This window comes from Microcaecilia unicolor, chromosome 11 (assembly GCF_901765095.1).
Source record: "Microcaecilia unicolor chromosome 11, aMicUni1.1, whole genome shotgun sequence".
Classification (NCBI taxonomy): domain Eukaryota; kingdom Metazoa; phylum Chordata; class Amphibia; order Gymnophiona; family Siphonopidae; genus Microcaecilia; species Microcaecilia unicolor.
The window spans coordinates 36,984,730-37,004,269 of NC_044041.1; the positions used below are offsets into that span (position 1 = coordinate 36,984,730).

The 19,540-nt window shown below is 43.1% G+C and overlaps 1 protein-coding gene across 1 annotated transcript in view; it reads right to left on the reverse strand.

Moving 5' to 3' along the window:
* The window catches only part of LOC115479662 (4-hydroxyphenylpyruvate dioxygenase-like), a 60,325-nt gene that overhangs the window by 22,236 nt on the left and 18,549 nt on the right, over positions 1-19,540 (reverse strand). The window contains exons 5-10 of the mRNA XM_030217730.1: positions 19,330-19,372; positions 15,203-15,285; positions 12,091-12,180; positions 11,047-11,150; positions 1,776-1,853; positions 89-251 (exon numbers count right to left, since the gene is read on the reverse strand). Of these exons, the coding sequence (XP_030073590.1) occupies positions 89-251; positions 1,776-1,853; positions 11,047-11,150; positions 12,091-12,180; positions 15,203-15,285; positions 19,330-19,372 (561 nt within the window). The remainder of the gene's footprint in view (positions 1-88; positions 252-1,775; positions 1,854-11,046; positions 11,151-12,090; positions 12,181-15,202; positions 15,286-19,329; positions 19,373-19,540) is intronic.

Below are 19,540 nucleotides of genomic sequence, written 5' to 3' on the forward strand. Positions count from 1 at the left end.
ATCCTCTACATTCTTACTGAAACCAGACCATTGGTTTTCACTGTACTTTTTTAGTAACACCTGAACGGGGAGGGGTGGGGAGAGGTACCTGAATCTGTGATTTTTTCTTGCCCAGGGCAGGCTCATTGATTGGCATTTTGACGGTCTCTTCATAGTTGGCCACTACAATGGAGCGAAGGGAACTGAACTCTGTATGAAGCTGCTTGTCATCCACAGACCAAAAGCGATGGAAGAGGAGGTTTCTCTGGTACCTAATGGAAGCAACAAGGTGGATTTAATGCACTAGGATCATACACTCCCAAGTCTGTGCACAGCATCACTGCTTTCTGAATGTCTTTCAAAAACGTTATTATTATTATTACATTTATACCCTGCTTTAATCAAAGTGGGTCGCAAAACAAACATGCACAATTTAAAATTACCTTATCAATCAAGCAACATTTAGTCCATACTCTCTGAATGCAATCAATACAGTTGTAACATTTTTAAAATTAATCCCTCCAAGAAAGCCTTCACAAAAACAATGGGCTTTCAAAATTCTTAAATTGCTGAATATTAACACAGAATCTCAAAATGTCCTAGGAGCTTATCCCACAATATAGGTCCTGCAGCAGAAAATGCACGTGTATGGTCTCAGCATTTCTGCCTGTGAGATTCACCATAAAAACAAGGTATTATGGTTCTTGTCTTGTCCACGAGAACATGGAAAAATATGATCTGTAGTTGTTACCTGTATTGGACTAATGGAATACTGTACATCTATCAAAACCCATGAAATGCTAGCCACAGATACATGAGCTAATAAAAGCATCACCTACATCTTAGTGACCCTATTTCTAATGAAAACATTCAATTGTACCTGGCCACTTTCTCTCTTTACTGAAAAAGACTTTGCAAATCTGCTCAACAGCTAGTCTTTGCTGATTGTGGCCTCAGATTCTTTGAAAGCAGTGAACGTCATCTCTTGGACAGCTATAGCCCCCCCAAAGCTGAGAGATGTGTCTGTTCCCTCCAAGGGTTCAGTGTATTTTAACCTTATGTATGTCATTTGTTATACTGCCACAATTACCAAGCCAGTATCAAAGCAATTTAAAAAAACACAACAAAAAAAAGATCAAAAATTAAGGCTAAGACTTCAGTGATGATCAGGCAAAATGTTACTACTACAAATCATTTCTATAGCGCTACTTGATGTACGCAGTGCTGTACACTCATATGCCGGTACTTTCTCTAGAGGACTCACAATCGAAGTTTTTGTACCTGGGGCAATAGAAGGTTTAAGTAACTTGCCCAAGGTCACAAGGAGCAGCAGTGGGAACTGAACTCAGGTTGCCAAGAGCAAAGCCCACTGCCTAACCATTAGGCGACTCCTCCTAAAATGTAACGAGTCTCTCTTTTCCATGAAAATGTGTTATAATCTCTTCTAGAACCTCTTGCTGTACCTTCTAGTCTTTTAAGGCACACACAGTCGATCAAGCCTCAAGAGATAAGATCAACACCAGCCATAGCTGTGCATGCCAGGAGGGACACCTGGAAAGTGTTAGAAATGTATTGGAAATTTAATTCCCATCAGGGCAAAACCAAAACCTTGGTGGTTTGCAAATGCTTGGTGCAAGAGCATTCAACACATAGCAAACAGTGTGCTTTTTTCCTGCCTTACTCTCCCGACCATCCGTCAGTTGAGAAGATCCCCTTCCTTTCACCATACAATTAATCTGTTAGTGTAATGCAGCTTGTGTCACGTGTGGGTCTTTTACAAAGACTCAGGTTCTTACCATTCTACAACTGGAAGCATTTCATTATCAGCCTGGTTGCCCACTACATGATCGATGAAATTCAACTTGCCACGTGGTCTGAATAGCCGAAAATACAGAGCAGATAAATGTATAAAATGACAAATATTTTCAGGCAGACTGTCTGAATATCTCTATAACTAGCTCCCACCTGAGAAAGCAGCAGCCACAATGAAAATATTGGGTGATATGGATCAGAACATGGAAGAATAAGGGGATATATGTTCAGGCAATATATGAATAGATTTTCTCAACTCGCTCAACAGAGGTCAGTGCTGTGAATTTGCATTAGAATTTGTTCTTAATGACGTATCTGGATATCAGATTCTTTTCTTTTAAGGATTGCTTCCTTAGGATTCCAGTGTTACATCAGATAATTGGGAAACCAGTTTTGGTACACCTATTATTACCAAATATTAGGCTTTGTCTAACAAACTCATCAGCGATGTATTGCTGAATAAACATGTGTTTGCATTTTAGCCACTCAAATAATTTGGATTGGCACCTAAGATTAAAAAGAGAGATTATTTCCCCACCTCATGCTGGAGATTGTATTTAACAGAATTTGAGGCTTAGATCTCTTTAGAGGCCACATTGCTTACAGGCTTGTAGCCAGTTTGTGGCTGACTTTGATCGAGTGTAGTTAAATGAATTTGCCTTCTGCCGCATAGAACAATGCAAGATATGCTCATCAATGCACTGAACTACACAATCTGCCAACAGATTAGACTATATACAATCACAATTTGCACGTTCAAGGCAACTTTCAAAACAACCCGCACTGGTGCAAAGCATGTGGGTACTTTTTCTATGGACTTTCCACAAAAATTTCCAAAGGAAAATGCCCATAAGATTTTTCAAGTCATAAGGCTCCTAGCCCATTATAAACCATAAAGCTGTATGTCTCTGTTGATCACCCTCCCCTCACCTATCCACACCCACCCTGTTAGAATATCAATGATATGCTTTGATGTCCCCATGCATACTTCCTACCCACCCCCCTCCTCCCACCCTGTCAGACTGTCATAGTAATGCTTGAATGTTTTCACTTATATACACTGTCAGCTAGCACATTTGCTTATTTCCGATCTGAGGAAGAAGGGCAACCTTCGAAAGCTAATCAAGAAATGTATTAAGTTATGTCCAATAAAAAAGGTATCATCTTATTTTCTTTTCCATGTTTTATTTTGTTTGATTTCTATTGATAACCTCAAGTCATAATAAAACTCTTCAGGACAGAGTGCTATAAATTTGGAATTCCCTTCAAGCAGAGTTCAAATGGGAACCCAGTTATGAAATATCCTGTTAAAAAGGTAAAAGCTTAGTTATTGTATCAAATATCAGCTTGATTTTGATCTGATTATATTCTTTAGTTGAATTATGATCTATACAGAGCTTTTAGGTAATATTATACAACACGTTTTTATTGATTATGCACTGTGTTTTTAACTTTATTATGTTTTGCTACTGCTTAACTTTATTTACTGTGATGTTCTTATTTTGGTAACCCTTCTTGAATCAGTTGTATTGGTAGAAGTAAAATATAAAGGAAAATTAGTTTCTTTCTTACGTTTGTACCCCGCGCTTTCCCACTCATAGCAGGTTCAATGCAGCTTACTTATTTGTACCTGGGGCAATGGAAGGTTAAGTGACTTGCCCAGAGTCACAAGGAGCTGCCTGTGCCTGCAGTGGGAATCGAACCCAGTTCCCCAGGACCAAAGTCCACCACTCCTTTCCATTAGTCCCGAAAGATCAATCGAGAGACTTGCAGATTATGGCCAGTTATGCTCATCTACCAGCAGGTGAAGATGGAGAGAATGCTAGAGCTTTGCAACATAAGACCCTGTGCAACAGCCTAACTTTCAGCATTTTTGATGATAAAGCAATAAGGATAGAAGGAACAAGAGAGAAATCTCCTGCCTCTGTCGAGAAAGAATTGAATAAACCAAACTCCAAAGAGAGCAAACAACTTAGCTTACAGTGAAAACAACAAGCAGCATCACCAACGAGAAGTTGCAAAGGGAACATGCAGAGTTTGTGTCATTAGACGTGTTCCTTCTTTCCCTTTTTCAGGTTTTTTTTGTATGTTGCTATACTGCATCTGCAAATAGAACACCAAGTCAACAACATACCCATTCACACAGACAGACTGAAATGCCAAGCCCAAAGAGCTCGGTAACAGGCTGGGCCTCTGGATTGATCTGTCGGCACTAATGGAAAGAAAATTATCAGTTAAGAAACTAATTTTTCCTTCCATGTTGTCCTGCAGATCAATCCAGAGACTTGCGGGATGCAACAAAGCAGTCCTCAAAGAAGGGCAGGACCTGGAAATCTCTGACGCCAGCACCGAGGCCTGTTATAAAAAGTAGACCGATACACATATATAAAATCAAAGAAATAATTTATTCAAACCAAGATAAAGCAGTACCCGACGTGGCCACGTTTCGCCCTCAGGCTGTTGCACTTTGATCCAGAGCAGTGTCTGTTAACAAGCACAGCTTTTTTTGAAGGGGTATGTTGATCACCCCTGATTTTTAGTTTTAGCCCTGACGCAGCCTGAGGGCGAAACGTGGCCACGTCGGGTACTGCTTTTATCTTGGTTTGAATAAATTATTTCTTTGTTTTTATATATGTGTATCGGTCTACTTTTTATAACAGTCTGTTATGTAGCAAGTAGACTGTTGCCTTTTTTGTTTTTCTTTTTAGCCAGCACCGAGGCTCCAAAGGCAGAATCGCCCCGAGACAAGACATCCAGGAGGTAATGCTTCAAAAAAGTGTGAACTGAGGACCACATAGTTGATCTGCAAATCTCATCAATAGGAACAGACTGCGATCCTGCAAAAGATGTTGCTTCTGGAGCGCGCTTTAGAATGCAAAGGCAGGGCCTTACCCACCAACAAGTAAGCAGAAGAGATCGGCTTCCTTAAGCCACTGTACAATAGTAGTTTTAGAAGCCTGGTTACCCTTATTCTGGCTAGCAAACAGTAGAGAAAAATGATCAGAGCTCCAGAATTCATTGGTGACTTCCAAGTACTGGACAAGAATGCCACTATATCTTTTTTGAGATGCAGCGACCAGAATTGAACACAATATTCAAGTGCGGTCGCACCATGGAGTGTGTTTATCTTTCTGTCCTCTCCCAGGTATAAAGGTACTAGTTACCTGTAACTCCAGGGAATATGGTCCTAACACCACCAGGTGGAGAGACAGAAAGACACAGAAGGCTATAGTAATATGAGAATAATCAGTAATTGTTTATTACACTTACCAATCAGGACTACAATTAGACTACATAATATAATTAATTCTCATATGAGATAGCAACCGCTGACATTAGCTCTCTGATTGCCTCTGTCCATGATGCTCCTTTTATACCCTTTTCTCCCATAGACTAGTATTGGAAGTCAGCATATTCTAACATATTCCAGCATATTCTAGTAAATTCTATCTTATAGAAGCAAAGTTCTTCATAACATATTTGCTTATCATAAGTAAGGTCAGTAAGGTTATCCTACTTTGCAAAAACCATCTTCCCAGCAACCATGGTCAGCAGCAAATTTCCCCTTACATTACTATATTCATGTACAGTATTCTCCTTCTACACATATAGTAACATAGTAGATGACGGCAGAAAAAGACCTACACGGTCCATCCAGTCTGCCCAACAAGACAAACATATGTGTAAACCTTACCTTGATTTGTACCTGCCTTATTCAGGGCACAGACCGAACAAGTCTGCGCAGCAGTACTTTCCGCCTCCCAACCACCAGTCCCGCCTCCCATCACCGGCTCTGGCACAGACCGTATACGTCTGCCCTCCACTATCCTCGCCCCCAACCACCAACCCCTCTTCCCCCCACCTGCTCCGCCACCCAATTTCGGCTAAGCTTCTGAGGATCCATTCCTTCTGCACAGGATTCCTTTATGCATATCCCAAGCATGTTTGAATTCCGTAACCGTTTTCATCTCCACCACCTCCCGCGGGAGGGCATTCCAAGCATCCACCACCCTCTCTGTGAAAAAATACTTCCTGACATCTTTCCTGAGGCTGCCCCCCTTCAACCTCATTTCATGTCCTCTCGTTCTACCACCTTCCCATCTCCAGAAAAGATTTGTTTGTGGATTAATACCTTTCAAATATTTGAACGTCTGTATCATATCACCCCTGTTCCTCCTTTCCTCCAGGGTATACATGTTCAGGTCAGCAAGTCTCTCCTCATACCTCTGTTATGACTCCATATCTGCCTGTCTCTCCAACAGAAGGGCAAGCTGACATGAGATTCTTATTATTTAGCTTCTCAGTGACTCTTAACCTGTTAATAGCCTGTTCACAGAGGCCTAGCTTTGCTCATAATTCTCAGTTACTGTTGTAAAGTTATTTTACGGTTCATAACCTGCATGTCCCATATAAACAGTTCCTCCCTTGAAGGTCTTTATAAGCAAGACCTTCACCAAAGTTGGGAGTTACCAGTGTTTTTTTATATGACACCTAGTCCTACTTCTAGGTGAATATTCACACCTCAAGATCTGTGTGTTTTCAGCAAGCAGATGATTAGTGCTTCAATTCCAGGCTGTCTTAGGTTGCAGGACTGAGAATCCCGTAGTAGGGGGAAAGTCCTCACTTACCCGTTATGGCTAGGCAATTGCATGAGCACCAGGAGGTGGATAGTAAATAGGAGAGACACTAGTGTACTATAATTGTGAGGTACAGTGGCTAGGATGTACAACAGATAGAGGGTAATGTGTAGCAAGACAATAAGGTGTAAGTAGAACCCTTTAAAACACCCACCCATGGTCTTATTAAGTTTACCCATTGGCACTTGGTTACAAGGGACGATAATCTTGCATGAATACATTAAATATCACTTTCATTAAGAGCATCATCTATAAGGTTTATGTGTGCAAGATCAGCATACTGGCGCATAAAACATTTGGTAGCAGATGGATAGAGTGGATAGAGGTGATCAGTCTCTATCCACTTGCCGTACATAGATACAAACATAGTAACTTTACAAAAGTATCGGGGGATTTTTGAGCACACACAGAGTCGGCTCCTGTGTATATGGGACAATTCCTATGTATATGGGACAATTCCTGTGTATATGGGACATTATAACGGCCTCATTTTTGTTTTCAATTCCTTTTCTAATAATACCTAACATTCTATTTGCTTTCTTAGCTGCCGCCACCGCACACTGAGCAGAAGGTTTCAATGTATCAACGCCAACGCCTAGATCCCTTTCCTGATCAGTGACTCCTAACATGGAACCTTGCATTACGTAGCTATAAATTGGGTTCCTCTTTCCCACATGCATCATTTTGCACTTGCTCGCATTAAATTTCAACTGCCATTTAGATGCCCAGTCTACCAGTCTCATAAGGTCTTCTTGTAATTTTTCACAATCCTCTTGTGATTTAACAACTTTGAATAACTTTGTGTTGTCAGCAAATTTAATTACCTCACTAATTACTCCCATCTCTAGATCATTTATAAATATGTTAAAATGTAGCGGTCCCTGCACAGACCCCTGGGGAACCCCACTATCTAGCCTTCTCCATTGAGAATACTGATCATTTAACCCTACTCTCCATTTTCTATCTTTAGTTTTTAATCCACAATAGGACACTACTTCCTATCCCATGACTTTTCAATTTCCCCTGGAGTCTTCCATGAGGTACTTTGTCAAATGCCTTCTGAAAAAAGCGTCTAAGGCCTCCATGCCACATTCCTTCTTTCTTCTGAAAAATCTGGGAACCTTGGTATTGACCCTCCAAGGCCATCAGATGACTTTGATATGATGAAAGGCCTCCCAGGAGAGTTCCCACTCTTCCCGAATCCAATATATTCCAACTGAGAAAATCCACCTGAACATTCATATTTCCTGCTATGTGTGCCCCCAACAGCTGGATCAATGTGAACCTCTGCCCACTGACAGAGAAGGGACGATTCCCCCTGCCTACTGATCTATGCCACTACTGTCATGTTGGTGTAGAGGGCCCAAATCGCTTGGCCTTGCAACAAGTGCAGAAAAGCCCACAAGGCATACCAGACCGCTCTCAGCTCCAGATGTCCATAGACCATGACTCCTCCTCCTGTGACCAAAGACCCTGGGCCATCTGGCCCCGACAATGAGACTGGTGTTTGTGGTCACCACCACCCAATCCAGTGTCACCAGGGATGTTCCAGCCCCCAGACTGTCCATGCTCAACCATCACCGCATGTTGAATTTAGCCTGAGCAGTTTACGGAATTCAAACAAGATAATCATCTGTCAAAGGACTAGGAGACCAATGCCCAAGAAGTGAAAGCTGTAAAGTCCTCATGTGGAATTGCACCCATGATAGAATGTCTAAGATGAAGATCATTGAACACAACACTTGCATGTACTTCCATGCTCACAGGACTGGAAGCCAGAGAAGGTCAGATACTTGAGAATGGATCTTCATCTGTTGAGCCTCCAGAAGGAAAACCTTCCCCGACTGTGTATCGAAGATCATCCCCGAGATACTCGAGGGATTGAGAGGGGGTTACACGATTCTTGGTGAGGTTCACTACCCACCCAAGTGAACGAAAGAGACCGACAACCCTGTTTGTCGCTTGAACACTCTCCTGCCTGGTAAAGACCCTTATAAGCCAATCATCTAGGTAAGGATGGAACCGGAAGAAAGGCAGCGACCACCACTATTCACCTTGGAGAAGGTCTGCATGGCTCAAAACTGAAAGTGCTCTCCAAGCACAAAGAATCACAGAAAACACTGATGCGGCAGCCAAATCAGATTATACAAATATGCCTGTTTGAGGTCCAGAAGGCCAAAATTCTCGGGCTGCACAGATGCGATGACTGACTGCAAGGTTTCCATATAGAGGTGCCTGACCTTAAAAGCCTTGTTGACATTCTTGAGGTCAAGCATGGGATGAAAAGAACTGCCCTTCTATGGCACCACAAAATAGACAGAATAGTGGCCTTGCCCCACCTCCGAAGCAGGCATTTTTGTTCATGGCGCCCACGCGCACAAGATCGCTGAGGATGGACTGAACAGCAAGAACCTTGGCGGAAGATTTGAATGAGGATAATAATCCGCCAAAGGACGAGCAAACTCCAACTTGTAACTATCTCCAATCACCTCCAAGACCCACTGGTCTGATGTAATTTTGGTCTACTTCTCTAGAAAGAGAGACAGCCGTCCCTCGATGTTGAGCTCTGAGGATTGGACTGAGACCCCAGGCATGGGCGGCCAGGGACAACTGAGCAATGGAGGTCAAAGCATGTCTATCCCCCCGAAACGACTGTTGAGGTTCTATCATCAATATCTTTGTCCAATGGTCAAAGCTTTACAGTCAAATCTGAAACCAGAGTATTAGGGGTCTTGCTTGATTCTTCACTCACCTTCTCTTCCCATATTAATCAGCTATGGAAGAAAACACTATTCAAAATGATACAGCTACATCTAGTCAGACCATTCTTTGACCAAAAAGCCTTCGCACTACTAGTCCAAATGTTAGTCCTACCTCACTTGGATTACTGTAACCTTCTATTTCTTGGTATTGTCAATATCAGAAAAAAATGCAAATCATACAGAATACAGCTGCAAGACTAATACACAGATTGACTAAGTATACTAGTATTTCAACTCATCTAAACAAACTGCACTGGCTTCCCATAGCAGAAAGACTCAGGTTCAAAGCTGCTTGTTTAGTTTTTCAGATCTTACAGGGCTTCACCTCTGAACTGCTGACTAAGGCCGCTTCGCTATATCTGGTTCAGTCTAACAGATTGAAACAACAACTAATGCTAGCATCACCATTTCAAAAGACAATTCGAAATCAAACAATTTTCAGCTCTCTCTATTCCCCGTACTTGGAGTCAAAATATGGAACTCTCTACCTATTCCCGGTGCATATTTTCTAGCGAAAAAGGTGCCGGTACTCAAATGCCAGGCCACCCTTCAGGGGGTGGGGTGATCACTAAGGGACCCACCCCACAATAGCCAGGCCCCCTGCAACCAGTCACAGAATCTATGACAAGGCAGAATTGGTGTGTAGGGCCTGAGCTCTTTTATTAAAACTTGGGGACCATGGGTCAATTTTAGCAGACAATGGAAAAGGTGCCGGTACTCGGTACCCCCTCAAAAAAAGCCCTGCCTATTCCCATCAAAACAGAAAACAGATACCTCAACTTTAGGAAGATGCTAAAAACCTTTCTCTTCCCAAAGACTGCTTCATAATAATCCATCATGACTTCTACTACCTAGTATCATCCATTATCCTTTCCTTTAATGTTTTTAGTCTCACGCAATACACAATGGTCTCTAATGTTTCTCACCTAGAATGTAAACCGCACTGAACCCTGGAAAGGGAATATTAGCACTATACAAGAACTGAATTGAAGTCCCCAATGCTGCTGTCCGGTCTCCACACCTGAAGCAACGCTTAACTGCTTCAGCAAGAGCAGCCATCAAAGAGGAGCAAAGAAATACAGTCATACTCATGTTTAGAAGAGTCAGTCAACCTGATGTTAGCAGAGGCAGAGCAATGAAAGGAAATTTGACCCCAACTGTCAAATAGCACTGCTGGCTCTTTTAAAAGTAGCTTCAGCTGGTGTCAGGCTTTCTTTGTTTTTGTTTCCAGAGGCAGGAGATGATCTCTATTTTTTTTTTCAAACTAAACCTGATAAGCACAGCAGCAGCAGAGGGGGGAAGGGGTAGGAGGGACGTAGCACCACCAGGTGTACCCCAAAGCCCACAAAGGATTCTTAACCTGTGAGATAGGCCAGGAGCCAGTATCAGCTAAGAGCTGAACAGGTTATGTCCATCCACTTGCTAGACAGAATACTGAAAATGAGGCTGCTGCCTGCTGCACAGGGTTTCATGTGGCAAAGCTCTGGCATTCTCTCTATCTCCACCCGCTGGTGGACGGGCATAACTAGGCATAACCCACACGTTTCTGGATTGATCTCCAGGACAACATGGAAGTGTCGATTAAATTAAATTACAACATTTTTCTGTGTGTTCTTTTTCTATCTAGCAGACATTTTTTTTCAAAATACAATAAAAAAAAACAAAACACACAAGTAATGCCACACTGGGACAGATCAAAGGTCTATCAAGCCCAGTATTCTGTTTCCAACAGTGGCCAATCCAGGTCGGAAATACATGGCAAGATCCCAAAAAAGTTCAATACATTTTATGCTGCTTATCCCAGAAATAAGTGGTGGATTTCCCCCAAGTTTTTGATTTTGTCCGTGTGTACTTACAGCTTAGGTAATAGTGGGTCCTTGAAGAGCGGAGCCTCATAACCTGGCAAGAAAAGCCCCTTGTAATCTGCCTTTTCCACTAATGTATGTGTTGTGTCTCCATACTAGGAAAGAAATTAAAACACTGTTGTCATATCTGAGAGAGCATGATAGATTGCAAGTGTACATATGTTAAACACAACTGCAGATTTATTTTCAAGCAACAGGTTAAAGAAACACAAGTTAACTTCACATTTAGTCATGATTTAAGTCAGAACTTGTATTGCCTTAAACATTTGGAAAATATTAAAATTACAACTTGCTTGAGAAAATGCTAATCTGATAAAACTACAAGGCAGATGGTTTGCAAGATCCAAAGTGGGTGAAAAAGAAGAGCAGACTGTATATTATGGCAGACTTTACTCACTACTTCATACTCTCGGGTTCTACACACACGTCTCACAAGGCCATGTTTCACCCAAGGGGTTGCTTCAGGGGCAATTGATTACCAGGTCAGAGATAATCCCTCCGAAATTCAGCCGGCAGCGGTCAGTGTTAAACGCTGATCATCACCGGCTAACTTATCCCCCGATATTCAGTGCCAGAGGCCACGTCTGGACACTGGCACTAAATATCGGGAATTTTTTTGCATGGGCTGATTATTGGACTAGTTGACTCGTATTTTATTTTTTTTTTTTTTTTACCAAAGCCCTGAGCCCTCTCAAGCCCCCCTGCCAATGTCCTGTTCTGTCCCTCCCAGCCCACATCAAGACCCTCTGCCCCCCGGAAGATTCTCCCCCCCCCGCCCCCCAGCCATGCAGGCAGGCCCTCCCTCTGGGCCTACCTGTATCCCTAATAGTGTAGCAGGGTCATTGGGGACAGACGCACAGCCCCCTTGCTCCTACCCCTTGCTCCGCTGGTCTCACAGTACAGCCGGTTATACTTGGATTCTATACAGGAAAGTATAGTATAGGTGCCCCATAGGTGCCCTCTAGGCCTCTAAATATAGATAAATTGCCCGCCACATATATCAAACTCTAAAATGACCTCTTGATATTTCTTTACCGTTTGAAGCACTGCAAGTTTCACTTTTCCGTACTTGTCTTCCTCTATCCAAGGTTCTTTTATGATCACTGCTCCTTGTTCTCTGGCTTTCTGTACAACAGAAAATGGCACAGCTTGCTATTAGGATGGAATAATGTCTGATCTTGTACACAGTGCAAATGTAAATGAGAACCTCAAATCCGGGAGGACATCAGGACACCATTGCTGATCATTCAGTAATGTGCAGGATGATATTTCTCCCTTTCAGCATCAAAGAGTGTGAAGAGCTCATTCAGTTTGCACTTTGACTACAATTCTATAGTCTATATGAGTGAATCTATCTCTGCAACGCATGATAGAGAAATAAGGAGAAACACAAAAATTCAGTTTCTGCTCAAATATGTCCTCAGAAAAAGATTTTAGCTGAGTTATTAAGGTTTAAAATTGTCTAATTGGTTAACATTTATGTAAGCTTCAGCTGTAACTAATTTTAGGGCTTAGTTTTCCAGATTGCACTGTGGCTCCATTTGGCCAGTATTCTGGGCAGATAACCAATTGACTCTGGGGCCAACGCAGAAAGCCAGTGTGGGTGGAAGCGCGCAGGTTTCAAGACGTCTGCACGCAATTTTATAGCCGCACAACATACAGAAGTGATTCACACAGATGTTGCTGCACAAATCGATGTTTAGGACACTGGCGCACAGCTTATTAAAATGAATGGTAATGAGGCCATTAGCTATCTGACACCAATGCAGAGAAGTACGCAGAAGACTTTTAAGACAACAATGATGGAACTTGAACGCCAGGTCTGAGGAGGTGTAGAAGGATTAGTTCATTCTTCTGCAATAGTGTCTGAGTGGCTTTAATGCTGGTTTTAACTTTCTGCTGTTAACATAACAGTACCCGTAATTTTTAAGACAGAATGAGGGAGGTGACAGTTCTGTGCACAGGTCTGAGCAGGATAAAACCTTGTATCCACACACATACAGGAATGTAGTTCTGTGCATAAACATTGCAAAAATGTTATGTGCAAGAAACTTTTGTAAGGCTGATCTTTATGTGCAGAATAACATTCCAGCACATGTGCAGATGTGCTGACACTTTCATTTTGCTCAGATATGTGCACATTACTAGCTGCCCTCCGCGGAGAACCTTATGCACATGCATCTGATAGGCTTACCCTGATTAGCACACAAGTTTGCATATAATTAGCTTATTGCATCAGTGGGCAAAACTGCATTTGTGTTAGAAGCCATGCGCTCAGCAATTGGCACATGGCTCTAGCTCAACGGCCCCTCTGTTGTACAAATGAAGAGCCCACCCCCCTCTACCCCACACCTTCTTCCTGTTTTTTTCTTACACAGACTCTCAGAGGTACTCCCTTCCCTCAGTTAAATTCCACCAAACCTTATGGGCTGGATTGTAAGTTCTACTGAGCAGGGACTGTTTTTTATGGGTTTCGCTCCACAGATGTGTAGGAATTTTAGCGAACAGCCACAGCGCCACCAAGAGGGGGGCAAAACTTTCTGGGCCCAGGCTTCCAAGGGGGGCCTGGCGCCGGGGTCTCTGCCTCTCTCCTGCTCCTGATGGGACCCGGGTGATCGCGTCCCGACAGGCAAAGGAGAGAGAAAACTCCGGCGCGGAGCCCCCCTTGGAGGTTGGGGAGGGCCCGGACGAGGAGACACAGCAGGGGGCCCTGCCAGCAGAAGAGATCTTCCTCCAGCGCTGCTCTTCTTCACAGTCTGTCGCATTGCCTTCCAAGTGGCTGATTTTCCCTTCAGGCCGCACAAGCTTGGTTTTGAAACAGAGCATGTGTGACCTGAGAGAAAAAGCAGCCACAGGGGCAGGCCAGGTTGCAGAGTGAAGAAGAGCAGTGCTAGAGGAAGACTTCCCTGCTGGTGGGGCCTTGGGATCCATGCCAGCCAAGGGGTGGCAGCAGTGACAATCCTTAGGGGGAGGTGATGATGATCCTGGGGGGCAGGCCTGGCGGTGGTCCTGCCCCGTGCTCAGCTTAGTCTCTCGGCAGCCCTGGATAGCCAGCTATATCACGCAATATAGTCAATTATCTGCAAAACGCTGACCGCAAACATTCAGGGGGGGGAGATTAACTGCCTGTGTCCCACTGAATATTCACAAATAGCTGGTTAAGCACTATTTAACTGGCCAAGAGCCGTTCCAGGCAGATTAAATAGCGCTGAACATCGGGCAGAAAGTGTCTATTCATTTCCATGCAGGAGATGTGTTCTAGCACTGGATCTTAACACATAGAGAAGGCATCTCAAAGAAACTAAAAAACTAGATGGGGGAGGGTCTGAGATTCGAAAGTCAGATTATTTTTAGCTCAAACCGTGGACCTATCGGTGTCTTATCTACTCTCCTTACTGTGATTTTAAATCACCAGAGAGTATCTAAGGTGAACTACTACAGGTTAGGGTCAGTTTATTTTTACAGAAGTACTAAAGGCTTCATGGTGTCATTTGCATTTTCAAGCTGTTGGTTTTTGCATTCTGTTGCTCAAACCCATCAGAACCTAAAAATCCTGTCTAGTTGCATTAAAGCATGTTTCTATTCTTCTATTAAATAGCTTACGAATTTCCACTGATCTGATGTAGAAAATGTATGCTGCTGTTATAGGCAGAGCTTTGGAGTCGGAGTTGGAAGCAATTTTGGGTGGAGTCAAAGTTGATAAAAATGTACCAACTCCGATTCCAGCTTCAAAATAAAAACTTACTATATTATAATATATGCAAAAATTATCCTTTTAAACTTGCATTTATTTATTTTTTTGTTCAGGTTCTTAGTTCAGACTTCAAATATATTTTGTGGTCCATTAGTCCTAATTTTGTACATAAAGAAATATCCTATGCTTTGGTAATTAATCAAATTTCTCTTAGATTTACTTATACATAGTCGAAATCGGCTAGTAGAAAAAATAGAGATTAAAAAGTCGGAGTCAAAGGTTTGATGTACTGACTCCACAGCCCTGGTTACAGGCCTTGGGGAATTATTTCATTTCCATATGTGCAAAGATGAAACCATTGTTTAAGGGGAAAGAAATAACATAAAGTGGAAAGCAGAGTACAAAGACCTACAGGGAAGCAGTGATATGTAGAAATGAAGCGACTTGATTTACCTGCACAATGAAATCACAGTCCTCTACTTCAAATGCCACATCTTTCACGCCATCTCCATGTTTCATCAAGTGTTCTCCAAGTTCTACAAAAGAGGGCAAAAGATCAACATGCGACAACTGGCTGATTCAGAGCCAGATGCACAAAGGTCTCGTCAAAGATCCGTCTGCGTTTCCAAATCGGTAAAAATTTACCGATTTAGAAACACAGAGGGATTCACTAAGAAAATCGCATGCAAATGAGCTGTTCGTTGCTTTTGCGACCCAGCTCATTTAATGCGATATGGGGGAAGCAAGTCAGTGAGCTGAGCATGCGCAGAACAGTCAATCACTATGCGTGGCTGCTCTGCGCATGCTACAGACGGCTCTCATACACGCAGACAAGCTGTGTCTATGATAGCAGTAGATTTACCCTTTTTTTTTGGCAGACACAAAAGCGCTTTTTTTTGGATGGGCATACATGTATTGCAGCTCCCTGCCTCCGACTGCTGGGAAAAAGTGAGAAAAATCTTGCTCTGCTGCTCTCCGCTCTTCTGTGAGGAATCAGCAGCATCAGGGCTTGGTTCCACCCCCAGCTGTTCCTGCTGCTTCCTTCTATTGGCTGGCTGACATCCTAGAACGCCCATCTCCCTGAAGACAGACTCTCATTGGCTGGCTGCTGTCCCAACTCCTCCTCCCTGTAGGACTTCCCTGATGACATCACTTTAGAGCTGTGAACTGATTGGATCTGACGTTTCTGGTGTCCCCCTCCAGTAATGAGTGGGCGGGACATCCCAGGCTGATGCTGTCCAATTGGTTTAGCCCCTCTCTGTGGAGAGGGACACCAGGAAGTTCAGATCCAATCAGTTCACAGCTCTAAAGCGATGTCATCAGGAAAGCCCTGCAGGGAGGAGGAGTAGGGACAGCAGCCAGCCAATGAGAGTCCATCTTCAGGGAGGTGAGCGTTCTAGGATGTCAGCCGGCCAATAGAAGGAAGTAGCAGGAACAGCTGGGGGTGGAACCAAGCCCGTGTCCCACAGACGCTGTTTCTTTGATGGACCCTTAACTTCCTTACATTTTTGGTAAGTCACCATTACTTTTACACTTTACATTTCAGTACTCCCCCCCCCCCCCCCCATTTCTTGCCAGTAAATGTAATTTGAAAAAGAAACATATGTGGCAAGGCTTTCATACACGCAAAGAAGCTGCATGTAAGCTGTTAAACTTTTTTAATTTTTTTGTGCTCCATCTTCCTTGCCTTGTTTCTCCCCTTCTCCTACTTGCAATAATGAAGAACCGGCAAGTCCACACCTCCCGTTAAAATTTCCACGGTAAAGGTAAATAAGGACTGCTTTTGTGCATGGAGTCAGAAACGGTAGTGCATCGCATCGCATTCACATTATAATAAAAATTAGCTCATTTGCATTCCGTTTTTGTTAGCTGCTACCGTGACAGGAAAATGGCTCGGAGAACCCTTTTGTGCATGTCCCAGTTTACTACTTGCGCGCTAAACTGGCTAGAACCAGTTTAAAAACCATGTTGCTGGCTCGTTAAGTTTAGTGCATCTGGCCCTCAGTCCTACAATACCACTGTTTCTATCACCTTCTACTGAGAAAAGAATGAGTGAACACAGGCCAGGTCTCTCATTTGGATTTAGAACTGGTGCAAGAATATTAGGAACCCTATTTATTTATTTATTTATTGGGATTTATTAACCACCTTTATGAAGAAATTCACCCAAGGAGGTATACAACAGATACAGTTTAACATAAAACTTACAATTTTGTTAACAGTATAACAATAGTAAAATAACCAAGAATAAACTAAATACAATAAATGAGGTAAACTTGAAAACAGTAAATTGAAACCTAATAATACAACTAATGTGAAACAGTATCAAAAATATAGAAATATTCAACCTTAATTAACTCTCTGGTTCCTAGGCTCCCTCCTAAGAGCATCCTTCCTAGAAAATCTTGCAAAAATGTATAATTGGACTCTATCTTCCTGTTATATAAATTCTGCAGTCGTTGTTGGTTTAAAAGACTGACCGCAGCATAGAAAGTTGTACCTGAGCAAGTTAGGTCTGAATCATTCCTCTAGTTGTTCACTGGGAAATTAAGATGTTGACGTTTAGTTTCATTCTCAGCACTGGATTTAGCATGTAGTTAGCTTGCAAATTAGCGTATGCTATCATACCAGCATATAATAGTTACTATGCTAACAGCATATGCTAATTTGCATGCTAACTACCTGCCATGTTAAGGGGTGGGAAATGGGTGGAGAATGGGCATTGACTGCACATTGCAGCTGGTGCATATAGTACTTTACCATATGCTGTCACTTGTGCAGTTAGCACGGGTGCACTTACTGCCTTCTCATCAGGTCTGGTAAAGAATTTTTTCTGTGTTACAACACAACAACTAGTGCACAGCCTGTTAGCCTGTGCATTTAACATGTGGTACCACAAAAAGATTTCTGCACTTAAGTGTCCATTAGTCCCTTAACCTTTAAATGCATGAGGACAATTCAGTGGTGTTTTAGCAAATTGGCAGGCCTAGTAAAATTTACCCAATATGAAGCTCTAGTTAAGTCTACACTATGAATCTAAGGAGCCTGGAATGCTGAGAGATTGCTTCCTACCTTGCCCTCCTCAATTCAATCCTGTTTGCTAGCACAGCTCCAGAGAAATGTAGAAGCAATATTTCAGCAGTGTTACAAGCTTTTGTGCTAGTGCTACATTGTATTTTCTGCATGCAGGATTGTGAACACTCACAGCCAGATGCACTAACAAAACGTTAAAGCCCTTCCCTTACTGACCCCCCCCCCCCCCCCCCCCCCCCGTTGCTGCGTACCAATTTGAAAAACAACGGGGATGCATGAAGGAAATCACATGCAAATGAGCTGCTCGCTGTTAGCACATTTGCATGCGATTTCCTTCCTGCCAGTTGGTCAGTTGAGCATGCGCAGAGCAGCCATACATTAAGCGTGGCTGCTCTGCGCATGCCACAGGCGGCTTCATACACGCAGACAAGTTGCGTGTATAATGGCCATCTACAGCCTCTGATCCTGCCTGCCTCCTGCCTCCCTCCTGCCTCGAAGTGCCTTAAGCTGTGAGCTAGAAATATGAACAAAATCACTGCAGCTTGGAACCAGTCACCCCCCCCCCCCCCCGGGAGCTCCCTGCTCCTGCCATTCCAGCTGGTCTCTCTCAGTCACAGTGCTTTTAGCTGACACCAGTGTCAGCTAAACGCACTACGACTGGCTGGCAGGCAGGCACTTCGAGCTGTGTGTATAATAGCCATCTACAGCCTCTGATCCTGCCTGCCTCCTGCCTCGAAGTGCCTGCCTGCCAGCCAATCATAGTGCGTTTAGCTGACACTGGTGTCAGCTAAAAGCGCTGTGACTGGATGAGAGAGACCAGCTGGAATGGCAGGAGCAGGGAGCTCCCGGGTGGGGGGGGGGGGGGGGGTGACTGGTTCCGAGCTGCAGTGATTTTGTTCATATTTCTAGCTCACAGCTTAATCAACCCACCGGCAATAGCGCTGTGACCATTTTAATACATTTTCCATGTGGATCCTCAGCACAGTTCTGCAACCCTCCACATCTTACTTTGGGAGATAAGAAACACCAGAAATCAGACGGAGGAGGGTCACGGTGGCTGCTAGTTTGCTTCTTGTTCATGGGCACTTTGCTGAATTTAGGCATTAACGAGAGCTCCAGACCTCACGTTAAGATTTCAGTGCTGAAGGTAGGGTTTGCGTCTGTGCCTCCAGTTGGAAAATGGCTGTGCACTGCCTTTCTAGCACATCTGTGTAGTAATTAGCTCATTATAATAGCTTTGATTTCCGTTTTCGTTAGCTAATACCATGATAGGAGAGAGCCCTTTTGTGCATGCCACGTTTTACTCCTTGCTCGCTAAACTGGCTAGAACTAGTTTAAAAGCCACGTTGCTGGCTCCTTAGGTTTAGTGTATCTGTCCCTTAAAACGATGCCTTTTGCAGTAGTGCTAGATTTCACTTTCTGCGTGCAGGGTTCTGAACACTGGAAGAGATGTCTTTTGTACTGGTGCTAGATTTCACTTCTGCATGCAGGGATGAACACTCAAAGATGACTTTGTTGTGTTCATCTATCTATTTTATTTTACTTACTTTGGTTTCCAGGATTGAGAGCAGAAACAAAGACAAATATTATCTGAAACATAAACAATAAATATAGCTTATGGCATGCATTCCAAATATCCTGCTCAATAATTATTACTAAATGTTATCTCTTCAGATTTTCAAAAGTGGACCCAAAGATACATTAATCACCATCACACTGTTTTATGTGTGGTTTCTTAAGATATATCCATTTTTCTTA